Source organism: Bombina bombina, chromosome 8 (genome assembly GCF_027579735.1).
Source record: "Bombina bombina isolate aBomBom1 chromosome 8, aBomBom1.pri, whole genome shotgun sequence".
NCBI classification, from domain to species: domain Eukaryota; kingdom Metazoa; phylum Chordata; class Amphibia; order Anura; family Bombinatoridae; genus Bombina; species Bombina bombina.
The window spans coordinates 26,684,261-26,696,994 of record NC_069506.1 but is presented as its reverse complement, the minus strand read 5'-3'; the positions used below and the strand labels follow the sequence as shown (position 1 = coordinate 26,696,994).

Below are 12,734 nucleotides of genomic sequence, written 5' to 3'. Positions count from 1 at the left end.
ATACATACACACTAACTCATACTATCTCTCTCACACACACACTCTTAAACACTCGCACATACTATCTTTCCCTCTCTGTCACACACAAACACTCACATACAAAGACACTAACACTTTCATTCTCTCTCTTTTACAAACACACAAATACACTCAAGCGCAAATATACTTACACACTCAGACACAGTCACACACAAGAGAGAAATAACTGTAGGCATGTGCAATATGTTGCAAATGCACAATTTCACCTTTTTGGCTGTGGCTGTTACCCACCAAACCATCTGATTCAGCTTCAAACCTGGACACACAAATGAAAACCTGAACCGTCCAGGTAATTCCGGGACAGGTGGCAACCCTAGAGCATGCACTGAGCTTAATTTATTAATACCCTCTTCAGACATGTCTTATTTTTTCCATCAGAATCAATTTAGAAACACACCTGCATATTTAAACTCTTTAGTGAATAAGCTCCATAGAATCCTACAGGAATTATAGAGGTTTGAGATGTTTTTATAGAAAATAACTTGTTGCACATTTTGCCACAATATACAATACATCAGATTGGTCCAACAACATTAGAATATAAATCGTACTGTAAATGAAGCAGGCTGTTTCATTGCCACAAAAAATAACTGGTCTCATCCAACTCAGCGTCACTCTCCCCCAACATATCTTCAACCACAGCACATTTTCAAAGATGTAAGGAAACTGCAAAGACTGCTGGGAAGGAGTGCATCTGTCACTTCACAGGAATTACAGCAGAAACACAATATAGCCTGGCAGACTTGACATGTATAAAGATAAAAGCTTTATTTGAAGACCAAGAATGAAAAATAAAACAAAGTACTGTATGTGTCAACATATAAACACTTTCCTAAAGTCTGGGAAGACCGCTCGTGTTCACTGATCAGTAAGTCTGCTGGGATATATTGTCCCTGTTGTTTCACTGTAACTGCTTCTGAAAATAAACATCATATTGAGTGATAATTCTAAAGTGAGTAGGAAGTTTCATATTGAGTCAGAAGTATTTCTGCTACATATGCCCATTAAAGGGACAGTAAACACCAAAAATGTTATTGTTTAAAAAGATAGATAATCCCTTTATTACCGATTCCGCAATTTTCCATAACCAACATTGTTATAGAAATATACTTTTTACCTCTGTAATTACCTTGTATCTAAGCTTCTGCTGACTGCCTCCTTATCGCAGATCTTTGACAGATTTGCATTTCAGGCAATTAGTGCCGACTCTTAAATAACTTCACGTGCATGAGCACAGTGTTATCTATATGAAACACATGAACTAACGCCATCTAGCTGTGAAAAATTGTCAAATGCATTCAGCTGAGAGGCGGCCTTCAATAGCTTAGAAATTAGCATATGAGTCTACCTAGGTTTAGCTTTCAACTAAGAATAACAAGTGAACAAAGCAAATTTGATGATAAAAGTCAATTTGAAAGTTGTTTAAAATGACATGCCCTATCTAAATCATGAAAGTTTAATTTGGACTTTACTATTCCTTTAAAGAGACAGTAAAGTCAAAATTAAACTTTTATGATTCAGATAGAGCATTCAATTATTCACGACTTTCCAATTTACTTCTATTATCAAATTTATTCTTTGTGACATGTTTTTTTTCCCCCCACATGAAATTACTCATACAAATGAATTTAGGCTAATGTCCCTTTAATATCCAAGCAAAGTGCATTATAAGAGATCAGTGGTTAAAGTTTAATCATTTATAGATAATTAGTAAAAAAGTGAAAAACTAAGGTGTTAGAGCCAGAACTAATGGTTGAGTGGATCTACCTAAAAAATCCCTATAATCTTAGATTAACGAAAATTCATCTTAACAGTACATTAGAGCACAGGGTGGAAATGAAGACAAATAATGTAATACTAATAAACACTTGATATAAAAATGTTCAAATGAGTCCCACAGGTTTCAGTTTCAGTGTTTGATGACACCACTGCCAACAGCTCATAAGAAAAAGAGGTCGCTGGTTAATAACAGTGGAACCCATAAGCTGGGCTTTTACTTATCGTACCTTGAGCAATGTTTTTTTGTGGTCTTCAAAGCACCTTGTACCTTAAAATACCATCCTATGATTAGATGTTCTCTGCTATAGTTTTAGTAGATCTAGGTTGTACAATGTTTATCCTTAAAGGCTGGAGAGAGACCAGATTTTTCGGGACATCTTTGTTGGATCATATCTAAGTGCTTGACACTAACTCACTCAACCAATAATATCTTAAAATGCGGTCCATCTCTAGCCCTTGAAGATAAATGTTCAAGAATGTGCTGTAGATACTCCATTATCAGTGTAACACTATGATTCAGTGACTTCAGTCATAACTTTTGACCACTTTGGTTCCTCTACAGGCATCTCGTCTGATTGTCACATTTGATGAACACGTCATTAGCAATAACTTTAAGTTTGGTGTCATCTATCAGAAAACTGGGCAGGTGAGGATCTTGATACCTATAGATGCATGCTGAATAGCTTTCCCTGAACTTACACTTATTGTTTCTTACTTTGTAACAGACATCAGAGGAAGAGCTGTTTAGTACGATAGATGAGAGTCCAGCATTTGCTGAATTCTTGGAGTTGTTGGGGGATCAGGTTTTTCTCCAGGACTTTAAGGGGTAAGTGCATACTATATGGTCAGGACAACACATTATAATGTACTTTGTGTCTATAGCATTTCAGAAGATGTCACATTTTCTTGTTGATCTTCTTGGCTCAAAAAATTCCTGCCATGCATATAGGCTATTCTTATAAGGGATATTGGTGTTTAATGCTTCAATATCCATTGTTGCCAAGATGGGATATTTTTATAGTGGACCTTTCTTAGCCACCTTATTTGGTCTGTAGTATCATGTAGTAATAACAACTACTTATTCTGACCCAATAGCTGTACTTTTTATAAAGGGTAAGAATATTTTCTAGCCCAACAACAATAGATGTTTTCAGTCAGTGTACCAACTCCAGAAATCTTCCTGGAAACCATTGTTTGTGTATTTTGGAAACATATAGCAGGAACTTATTTTGGAGTATTGGATGTCAAGGGTCTGGAGGTGTTTGGAAGGTTTATGATGAGTTTGTTGGTATATATCTTAGTTCTGAAGTCTTTGTACTCACTGCAGAAGTAAGGATAGATAACACTTTTTTTTTGTACAGACTATCTCAGCTGCCCCACAAATTCTTCTGTTTGTAATTGTCTTTTGATTTTATAAATCTTCAAATCCTGTTTTCTGATCTATCTATAGGATTATCTTCTACTTCTGCAATTCTGGTCTCAAATCATGTTTTACTGGCAAATGGATACCATGTTTTGATTTGTCAGTTTACATATTTAAAATGACACTACACTAGATTATTATTTGCATAAATGCTTTGTAGATTATCCATATATAGCCCATCTGGGAGTGTTTTTGTAACAATATATAGTTTTGCTTATTTTTTAATAACATTGTGCTGATTTTTAGACTCCTAAACAAGCCCCAAAGTATCAGATGTATACTGATGTCTACAGATTATTGCTTGTTCCTGTTTGTCTAATGGGTCTTCTCATATGCAGCGGAGGGGGGAGTGTTTGCTGTTCCTGCTTTATCAGACCATTTGAGTGGGTATCCCAGCCTAATCTCATTAACAGTGGTCAACTGGAAGATTCTTAGTAAGCTTTTAAAAGGTTTTATACTGGATTTTCATATCAGTATCTGCGCATAGTCTTCTTTATAGTAGTGTCTATTACATGCTGTTATAGTAAACAAATTGGTGTATACCTTTAAGGACATTTACATGTTCTCCTTGTTCCCCTATTACGCTACTAATGTAACAAACACAAATTAGTTTTTCTGTTTTTGCAGGTTCCGGGGAGGTCTTGATGTAACTCATGGACAGACTGGTACTGAATCGGTCTATTTCAATTTCCGGGGCAAAGAGATCATGTTCCATGTGTCAACCAAACTGCCCTACACTGAAGGGGATGCACAGCAGGTATTAGGCAAAATTACGTCAAAGCTAGAGCCGTATCACATACTCCAGTCTTTAGCGTCCAAAAACAGAGCAGATTTAAAGGGACACTTTGATCAAAATTGAAATGCACATAGATGAATTACATCTTTGAATAGAAACATATTTGCAATATACTTGTATTTGCAAAAATGCTTCTAGTGAAATATATCACTGTTTTAGTGTTAACATTTTTTCTCTGCACGTGCATGTGAAGCATAACTAGATATTATTAGTGCACCAGCATTTTTGATACTGCAGCTGCTCAGAATGCCAGTGGGGCTTCTATTGTGTGAGCAATTAACAGATTGATTAATTACCAGATGGTGTTTTTAAAGTGAAGGTCAATTTAGATGAATCAGTGCCCGGTTTTTAATAATCCTATTAAAAACAAGGGCACTTTAATTCATCAAAATTGACATTTCACTTGTTTTCTTCAAAAATTTACCTTTTAATCTTGGCAGCCGCTCCAGCACTTCCTCCACCCGTCGCAAGCCGTCTTTGCGGGTTCAAAATGACGAATCCGGCATCCTCCAATCACGACGTTGCATCAGGCCAAGATTCCCCCGGGGGGGGAAGCCGTGATTGAAAGAAGCCGGATTCATCATTTCTGACGTCTGCAGAGGCTTCCGACAGCCGGGAGAATCGCTGGAGCGGCTGCCAGGATTAAAAGGTACGTTTTTAAACAAAACTAGTGAAATGTCAATTTTGATTAATTAAAGTGCCCTTGTTTTTAATAGGATTATTAAAAACCGGGCACTAATTCATCAAAATTGACCTTCACTTTAAAATGCTGGTGCACAGTGCATACTTAAATACACTTAAAATAGCTATAGCTTTTATTATAAGCATTTTTGCTAATACAGTACATGTATATGAAACATATCCATGTTGATTAGCTGGAATGTCCCTTTAAAAGAAAAGTTAATTTCCTATGATGATCAAAAGTAACATAAGCATATGTATTGTATGCCGAAACCCAATTTAGCTTTAACTTTAGTGAGCATTATTTTCTTAATATAGGCTCTGGCTTTTAATGTGTGAATACCCTATAAAAGAAGCTTTACATACACTGAGTTGTTAGTTTTCATTTCCACATTTAGTTACAGAGGAAGCGGCACATTGGGAACGATATTGTAGCCATAGTGTTCCAGGACGAGAATACTCCATTTGTGCCGGATATGATTGCATCTAACTTCCTGCACGCCTACATCGTGGTGCAAGTGGAGAATCCAGGGACCGAAAACACCGTATATAAGGTGAGGTGCTGCTGGCATTAGAACCATGGAACTTTGAAATAATGCCAAAATAATCACAAGTTTTATACCATATACATGTACTGCATTCAATGGGGGGAAATGCTGAATCGTACTTTTGCCCTTTAAGCCATTAATAATTAGTACATGTTCTATCATTCATATGAAAAAGCAGCATTTAAAGGGACAGTCTACTCCAGAATTTGTATTGTTTAAAAAGATAGGTAATCCCTTTATTACCCATTGCCTAGTTTTGCACAGAAAACATGGTTATATTAATACACTTTTTTTTACCTCTGTGATTACCTTATTTAGAAGCCTCTGCAGACTGCCCCTTATTTAAATTCTTTTGACAGACTTGCATTTAGCCAATCAGTGCTGATTCCTAGGTAACTCCAAGGGAGTGAGCACAATATTATCTAAATGTCACACGTGAACAAGCACTGTCTAGCTATATCTGATCTCTGGTTAATTTTATAAGAACGTAATTGCTACCGCAAGCTTAAAGTAGCAATAAACAGCCACTTCTAATGGCTGGTTATTTATCACACACCCGTAATCAAGCGAATTTGCCCATTTGCGGCCGCGTTATAAATTAGCGCTCCACTTGTAATCTAGTCCATAATTTTGAGATATGGGCCATGGACTGAACTAAATATATCACAGCATAATCTTTTGTCCAATAGGGTTTTACCTTTGATAACATAGCGTAGGATTCTCAGACCTGGCCACACAACTTGTATAAGGCAGCTTGGCATGATTCCCCGACCTGATGGTTCAGCCAATAAAATGAATATAAATTGACCCCATTAGTTAATGCCGCCCTGCAGGATGTCCTTGGTTAAGCTATCGTTCTTTGCCTATCCGCAGTTTGGGAGCATAAAATCTGTCAGTTCAATGACTTGACCTTTGTCTGTTATGTTTATTTCGACTGAATAAACGTCTGCACTAATTATAAAGAAATGGCAACTATATAGGGTATTCATATCATGCAGAAAACAGTAGACATGTGCAACACTATAAACATTATTTAGTTTTGTTTTAATTAGTTAAATAAATAATTTAGTTTCGGCAAATTAGTTTAGTTAAGTTAAAAAAAAAACCACAAGAATTTCGGATCCGTTTTAATTTAACATAACTAATTTGCCGGCAATTGCCGGGACAAAATTATCTAAAACCGCCACTGCCACCCACACTAAATAAAGCTATTAACCCCTAAACTGCCGTCCCCCCACATCGCCAACACTACCTAAACCTATTAACCCCTAAACCGCTCCCCCCACATCGTAGACACTAAATAAAGCTATTAACCCCTAAACCGCCGTTCCCTAACATTGCAGACACTAACTAAACACTAAATAAATCTATTAACCTTGTGATGAGAGTCGGAGGTGATGTCACCAGATGGGGGTGTGGCTTACAGCCGTTATTGTCTATGTCGCAGTTACCAAGTTAGATGTGTTGTACAAGCTGTATACTTCTATTCTCTGCAATAAAGTAGAGTTGTACCTTCTATGCTGTGTCCCGCATGACATGGGGGTCAATTTATTATTGGCCGAATTGGGCCAATTTACCCTGTTTCCGCGTGAGCCTTTAGGCTCGCCGGAAACAGGAGTTAAGAAGCAGTGGTCTATAGACCACCTCTGAGGCTGCGTACAGCAATCCGCCTGATCCTATACGATCGGGCTGATTGACACCCCCTGCTAGCGGCCGATTGTCCGCAAATCTGCAGGGGGCGGTATTGCACAAGCAGTTCACTAGAACTGCTTGTGCAATGCTGAATACGGACAGCGTATACTGTCCGCATTCAGCGATGTCTGCAGACATGATACGCTACAGCGTACCATGTCCGCCAGACTTTAATAAATTGACCCCATGGTGTCAGAAGTAGTTGCCTGCGTTTCTGTTTCCTGAGTAATGACGATGTCGAAGTTTACCCCACCTGAGCTTTTTGATTTCTCTCAGCATTCAGCTTGGCCCACATGGCGACAGCGGTTTCAACGCTTCAGGATTGCTTCCAAGCTGAACAAGGAGAGTGGTGAAGTACAAGTTAATTCTCTTTTATATGGGGAGATGTGGAGCCAGTGTGTGGAGCCTTTTAGAGAAATTTATTCTGGGGGCTGACCATAAACCGCAAGTCCTTCTAATCAACTCCTATGATATTGACAAAACACCTCTAAGATGACAGAGACTTCTGAAGAGGCTGCTCAGGTTTAACGTTCAGGCAGTGCATGTGCCGGGGAAACAACTGGTAGTGGCAGATCCACTTTCCAGGCTCCCGCTGGCTGCTGCTGAAGAATCTTCAATGGAATAAGATATGAAAGTTTATGTGGATTCTGTTCTGGCATCCAAATCCATTTAGTCAGGGAAGCAAGAACAAATAGGAAAGGAGACACGTTTAGATTCAGACCTTCAAAAAGTTATTAAGTACATAAAAGAAGGTTGGCCCGAGAGCCTGGGAGTCTGGATATCTTTAAGTTCTTAACAGTCAGAGAGGTTGCAGCTGGATGGGTTGGTGCTGTTCCTGGACCGCATTGTTATTCCTGTTAGCATGCGGCAGGAGATGTTAAGCAGGATTCATGATGGTCACTTGGGCATTACAATGTGCATAGAAAGGGCAGCTACGGCAGTATGGTGGCCTGGGATCAGTTCCAATATTGCAAGCCACGTGTCAAAATGTGCCTTTTGCCGGAAACGCCGGCCTACTCAGTGAAGGGAGCCCTTGTTTTCTACTCCTCTGCCTGCAGGCCCATGGCAAAAAATAGCTGCTGATTTGTGTGAACTGCACGGGAAAAAGTACCTAGTCGTGATTGACTACTATTCCAGGTATTTGGAGATTGCACCCTTGAATGAGATCACCAGTCAAGCCATTATCACTCGTCTCAAGAGCTTGTTCGCCCGGTGGGGCATACCAATGGAGTAAGTGAGTGAAAACGGAATGCAGTTTGCTTCTATGGAGTTCAGTCCATTCTACGTCAAGTCCACATTACCCTCAGCCCAATGGAATGGCTAAAAGGGCAGTTCAAACAACAAAGTTAATTTTGAAGCAATCTGAGCCATACCTAGCCCTCTTGGCCTATAGGGCAACTCCCATCCAAGAATGGCACAGCTGATGCTAGGATGCTAGGACGTCAGATTCACACCACTTTACCCTCTGTGGGTGTCTTCCAGCTGACCAGCTCTGTTCCTTGGGATGAGGTCCTTAGGAGGGATGAAGAGACTAAAAGGGGTTATCAAATCTTCTACGACAGAAAACACTCTGTGAGGCCCTTGCAGGCACTAAATGTGGGGCAAAGTGTCAGAGTTAAACTGGATAATGAGAAGAAATGGAAGACACTTGCTACGGTAATTGGACACTCTCCAGAACCAAGGTCTTATGTAGTCCTTACTGATGGAGGGACAGTCCCACGTCGAAATAGAAGACATCATCAACCAGTACCAGAGAGTTTGGGACTGGATGCCTCATAGCCACCACCGGTGGGATCCCCAGTTTTAAGAGGGGTGCCTTCCCCTCAGAAAGATCACAGTGGGGATACTTCTTTGCTTCCAGCAGACTCTCAATCACCTTCTTCTGTACCAGAGGACAGTTCATGTAAAATGATGTCAAGTGGAAGAGTGGTGAAACTTTCAGCCCGATATCAGGATTAGCACTAGTTAGAGCAGTGACCAGAAGAATGGGCAGAATAATCCCATGGTCACTGTGAACTAGGATAGTCTACCCCGATGTTCAAGTCAGGATTGTATTTCTTGTTGTTCATATATATTCTCTTATTTGTTATACACTAAACAAAATTATTTTTGTATGCTTCTTGTATACCTTGTTATTTAATGTACTCTTAAAAAAAAATGTATGCTTTGTCCTTTGAAAAAGGGGAAGATGTGATGAGAGTGGGAGGTGACGTCACCAGATGGGGGCTTGGCTTACAGCCGTTATTGTCTATGTCGCATTTACCAAGTTAGATGTGCTGTACAAACTGCATACTTCTATGCTCTGCAATAAAATAACGTTATATCTTCTAGGTTGTTTTTTTTAATGTGAGGTTTTAGTGTAAGCTTAGGATTTATTTTTATTTCACAGGTAAGTTTGTATTTATTCTAACTATGTAGTTAGTAAATAGTTATATTGTAGCTAGCTTAGGTTTTCTTTCTATTTCACAGGTAAGTTTGCATTTATTTTTAAATAGGTAGTTAATTTATATTTGTAACTTTAAAGGGACACTGTACCCCAAATTTTTCTCTCGTGATTCAGATTGAGCATGAAATTTTAAGCAACTTTCTAATTTACTTCTATTATCAAATTTTCTTCATTCTCTTGGTATCTTTATTTGAAATGCAAGAATGTAAGTTTAGATGCCGGCCCATTTTTGGTGAACAACCTGGGTTGTCCTTGCTGATTGGTGGATAAATTCATCCACCAATAAAAAAGTGCTGTCCAGAGGTCTGAAACCAAAAAAAAGCTTAGATGCCTTCTTTTTCAAATAATGATTGCAAGAGAGCGAAGAAAAATTGATAATAGGAGTAAATTAGAAAGTTGCTTAAAATTGCATGCTCTTTCTGAATTACAAAAGAAAAAATTTGGGTACAGTGTCCCTTTAATTTAGGTCTAATTTAATTATGTTAAAGTTAGGGTGTGTTAGGATTAGGGGTTAATATAATTTTATTTAGGTTGTTGCGATGTCGGGGCTGGCGGTTTAGGGGTTAATAGGTTTAGTTAGTGTCGGCAATGTTTTGGAACTGCGGTTTAGGGGTTAATAGGTTTAGTTAGTGTCGGCGATGTCAGGGAACTGTGGTTTAGGGGTTAATAGGTTTAGTTAGTGTCTGCGATGTTTGGGAGCTGTGTTGCAGGGGTTAAATGTTTTAGCTTGTGTCAGCGATATTTGGGAATTGCGTTTAGGGGTTAATAAGTTTAGTTTGTGTCGGCGATGTTGGGTAACTGCGGTTTAGGGGTAAATAGGTTTAGTTAGTTTTGGCAGTTTGGGAACAGTGTTTTGGGGCTAATAGGTTTAGTTAGTGTCGGCTATGTCGAGGAACGGTGGTTTAGGGGTTAATAGGATTATTTAGTAAATTAGTTAGTGTCGAGGGACTGCGGTTTAGATTAGAAAAATGAAAAACTCAGAATATGAATAAAGAATGGTTTCGAAAATTCAGAAACTGGTTTATTAATTTTCGGAATTTTTCTGGATTTTAGTTATGGTGCTGATTCGGAAATTCGGATGCATTTGAATCTCCAAATCGGCCCAAATTCGGCTGAAAACGAAATTCGGCGGAAATGAAACGCTCGTCTAGAAAACAGTCATGTTGTTTATTTCATGTTCACGATTTTTTAAGAGTAATTGTACAATAACTTTTACAAGGTTAATCAGCCCTAAGTCACAGAGTAGACGGTAAATCTCATCAGCATTATACAATTTAATTTACAGAACACTTTATTTTGAATTTATGGTAAATGAGGTGCTTAGTATAAAATGTTAGCCATAGCAAAAACCAATGTTGTATTACACTGAATACACGCTGCCCCATTAGTCTCACCAGTGATCTGATCCACAGCTCTATAGACAAATATAATACGTTTTAGTCAGTCCTATAGGTCAGGCTGGAATGTTGCTTTCTGGGAGGAAATGCATTCTGGGTATGAGAGTTTGATAAAGACACCAATGTACAAACATAGCACTTTAACTTCATTGTGTGACCAATTTCCTCTATTGACCATGCTAGTCCATTGCTTAGATATATAAATGGTAAACAATGGCCCTCCAGAGTGAGTGCATACTCAGGGGTAGATTTATCAAATGCCGGGCGGACATGATTCGCTGCCAATGTCCATTGGCTGGAGTGACAGCTGCTGAGTGTGACAGGCTCTGGTTGATTTTAAAGATCTTTAATATGTCAGCCTTGGTTTGATGTGACAAACATTGTGGCAGCCTCTGGTTGACATAGCAGACACTGAGTGTGACAGCCTGTGGTGGACGTGACTATCACTTAAAGGAACAGTAAACACCTTGTAATTATAAGACATTTCTGTTGTGTTGCTATAGAATAACATATCAACCAAGGCTTAACATTTTTAAATAAATAAACCTAATTTTTACTGCAGTAATTTTTCAATAGCCAAACTCCACCCCCCCCATCCCCCCATTTGCCTTGTTTGGAGGAGCCAATCGGGTCTTTAGTCCACAGACAACAAGGCTAGTCATTGTAGTTGATATGAATATTATAGAAAGTATTCCAGCCTCTGGCTGATGTGAGACAACCTCATGTTGATAACTGATTTTGATTGATGTAACAGCTTCTGAATGAGGGGACTTAGACTCTTTCTAACGTAACTTCCACTGAATGTAGATCTGAGTATGCAATGATTTCCCTTTTTTGAGCATGAGGAATGTTGCACACCAGGATTATTATAGTTTGGATGTAAACTAGAAGATTAGAATGTTGTGCATAGTTAATAATGGTAATTAGGGCATTAGGTAAGTTTAAAATGCTAAATTGTGTAAACGTCTTCATTTCAGCCTCCTTCCCCTATGACTTATATTAACCACTTCAAGCCCAGAATTCTCCTGGTGCACCTTTTCGGTTGTCAAAGTAGAATGTCTAACCATATTTCTTGTCTATTTTAGGTTTCTGTCACCGCCAGGGATGATGTGCCTTTTTTTGGTCCCCCACTTCCAGATCCAGCTGTTTTCCGCAAGGTACTATGGTAGAGAAACATAATTTGTTTACACGTGAAACATACATAATGTCTCTATTACATCTAATATAAAGCTTAAAGGGACAGTTCACCCAAAATTTTTCTCTCCTTTAAATTATTTCCAATGATCCTTTTAACCTGCTAAAGTGTATTAAATTGGTTACAAGTAGCTCCTTTACTCCTATTTCAGCATTTGAAATAGCTGATTTAGCCTGTGGTATCGCCACCTATACTGAACAAATTAATACTGGAGTATAGGCTATTGAATAGCCTAAGTATACACAGCCAGCAGAAGAGATTAAACTCTCAGTGGGATGCAGGATAGTTAAGTAATAAAATGATCATTTTCCATTGTTCTCTGTATGTATTGAGCTTTGGTGTTCCAGCCAAATAAAAGATAAGGAAGCAAGTCTGTTTACACAAACTTAGAACATAATGAGATCTGATATCACCTTTAAAGGACCAGTCAACACATTAGATTTGCATAATCAACAAATGCAAGATAACAAGACAATGCAATAGCACTTAGTCTGAACGTCAAATGAGTAGTAGATTTTTTTATAACAAATTTCAAAGTTATGTATATTTCCACTCCCCTTGTACCATGTGATAGCAATCAGCCAATCACAAATGCATATACGTATAGTCTGTGAATTCTTGCACATGCTCAGTAGGATCTGGTGACTCAAAAATTGTAAATATAAAAGACTGTGCACATTTTTTTTAATGGAAGTAAATTGGAAAGTTGTTTAAAATGACATGCTGTATCTGAATCAT

General features: G+C 38.4%; 1 protein-coding gene across 1 annotated transcript in view; it reads left to right on the top strand.

Moving 5' to 3' along the window:
- RAP1GAP (RAP1 GTPase activating protein) overlaps window positions 1-12,734 on the top strand; it is a 258,903-nt gene that overhangs the window by 213,896 nt on the left and 32,273 nt on the right. Inside the window, exons 11-15 of the mRNA XM_053690229.1 lie at window positions 2,381-2,464; window positions 2,544-2,644; window positions 3,869-3,998; window positions 5,117-5,272; window positions 11,887-11,958. Of these exons, the coding sequence (XP_053546204.1) occupies window positions 2,381-2,464; window positions 2,544-2,644; window positions 3,869-3,998; window positions 5,117-5,272; window positions 11,887-11,958 (543 nt within the window). The remainder of the gene's footprint in view (window positions 1-2,380; window positions 2,465-2,543; window positions 2,645-3,868; window positions 3,999-5,116; window positions 5,273-11,886; window positions 11,959-12,734) is intronic.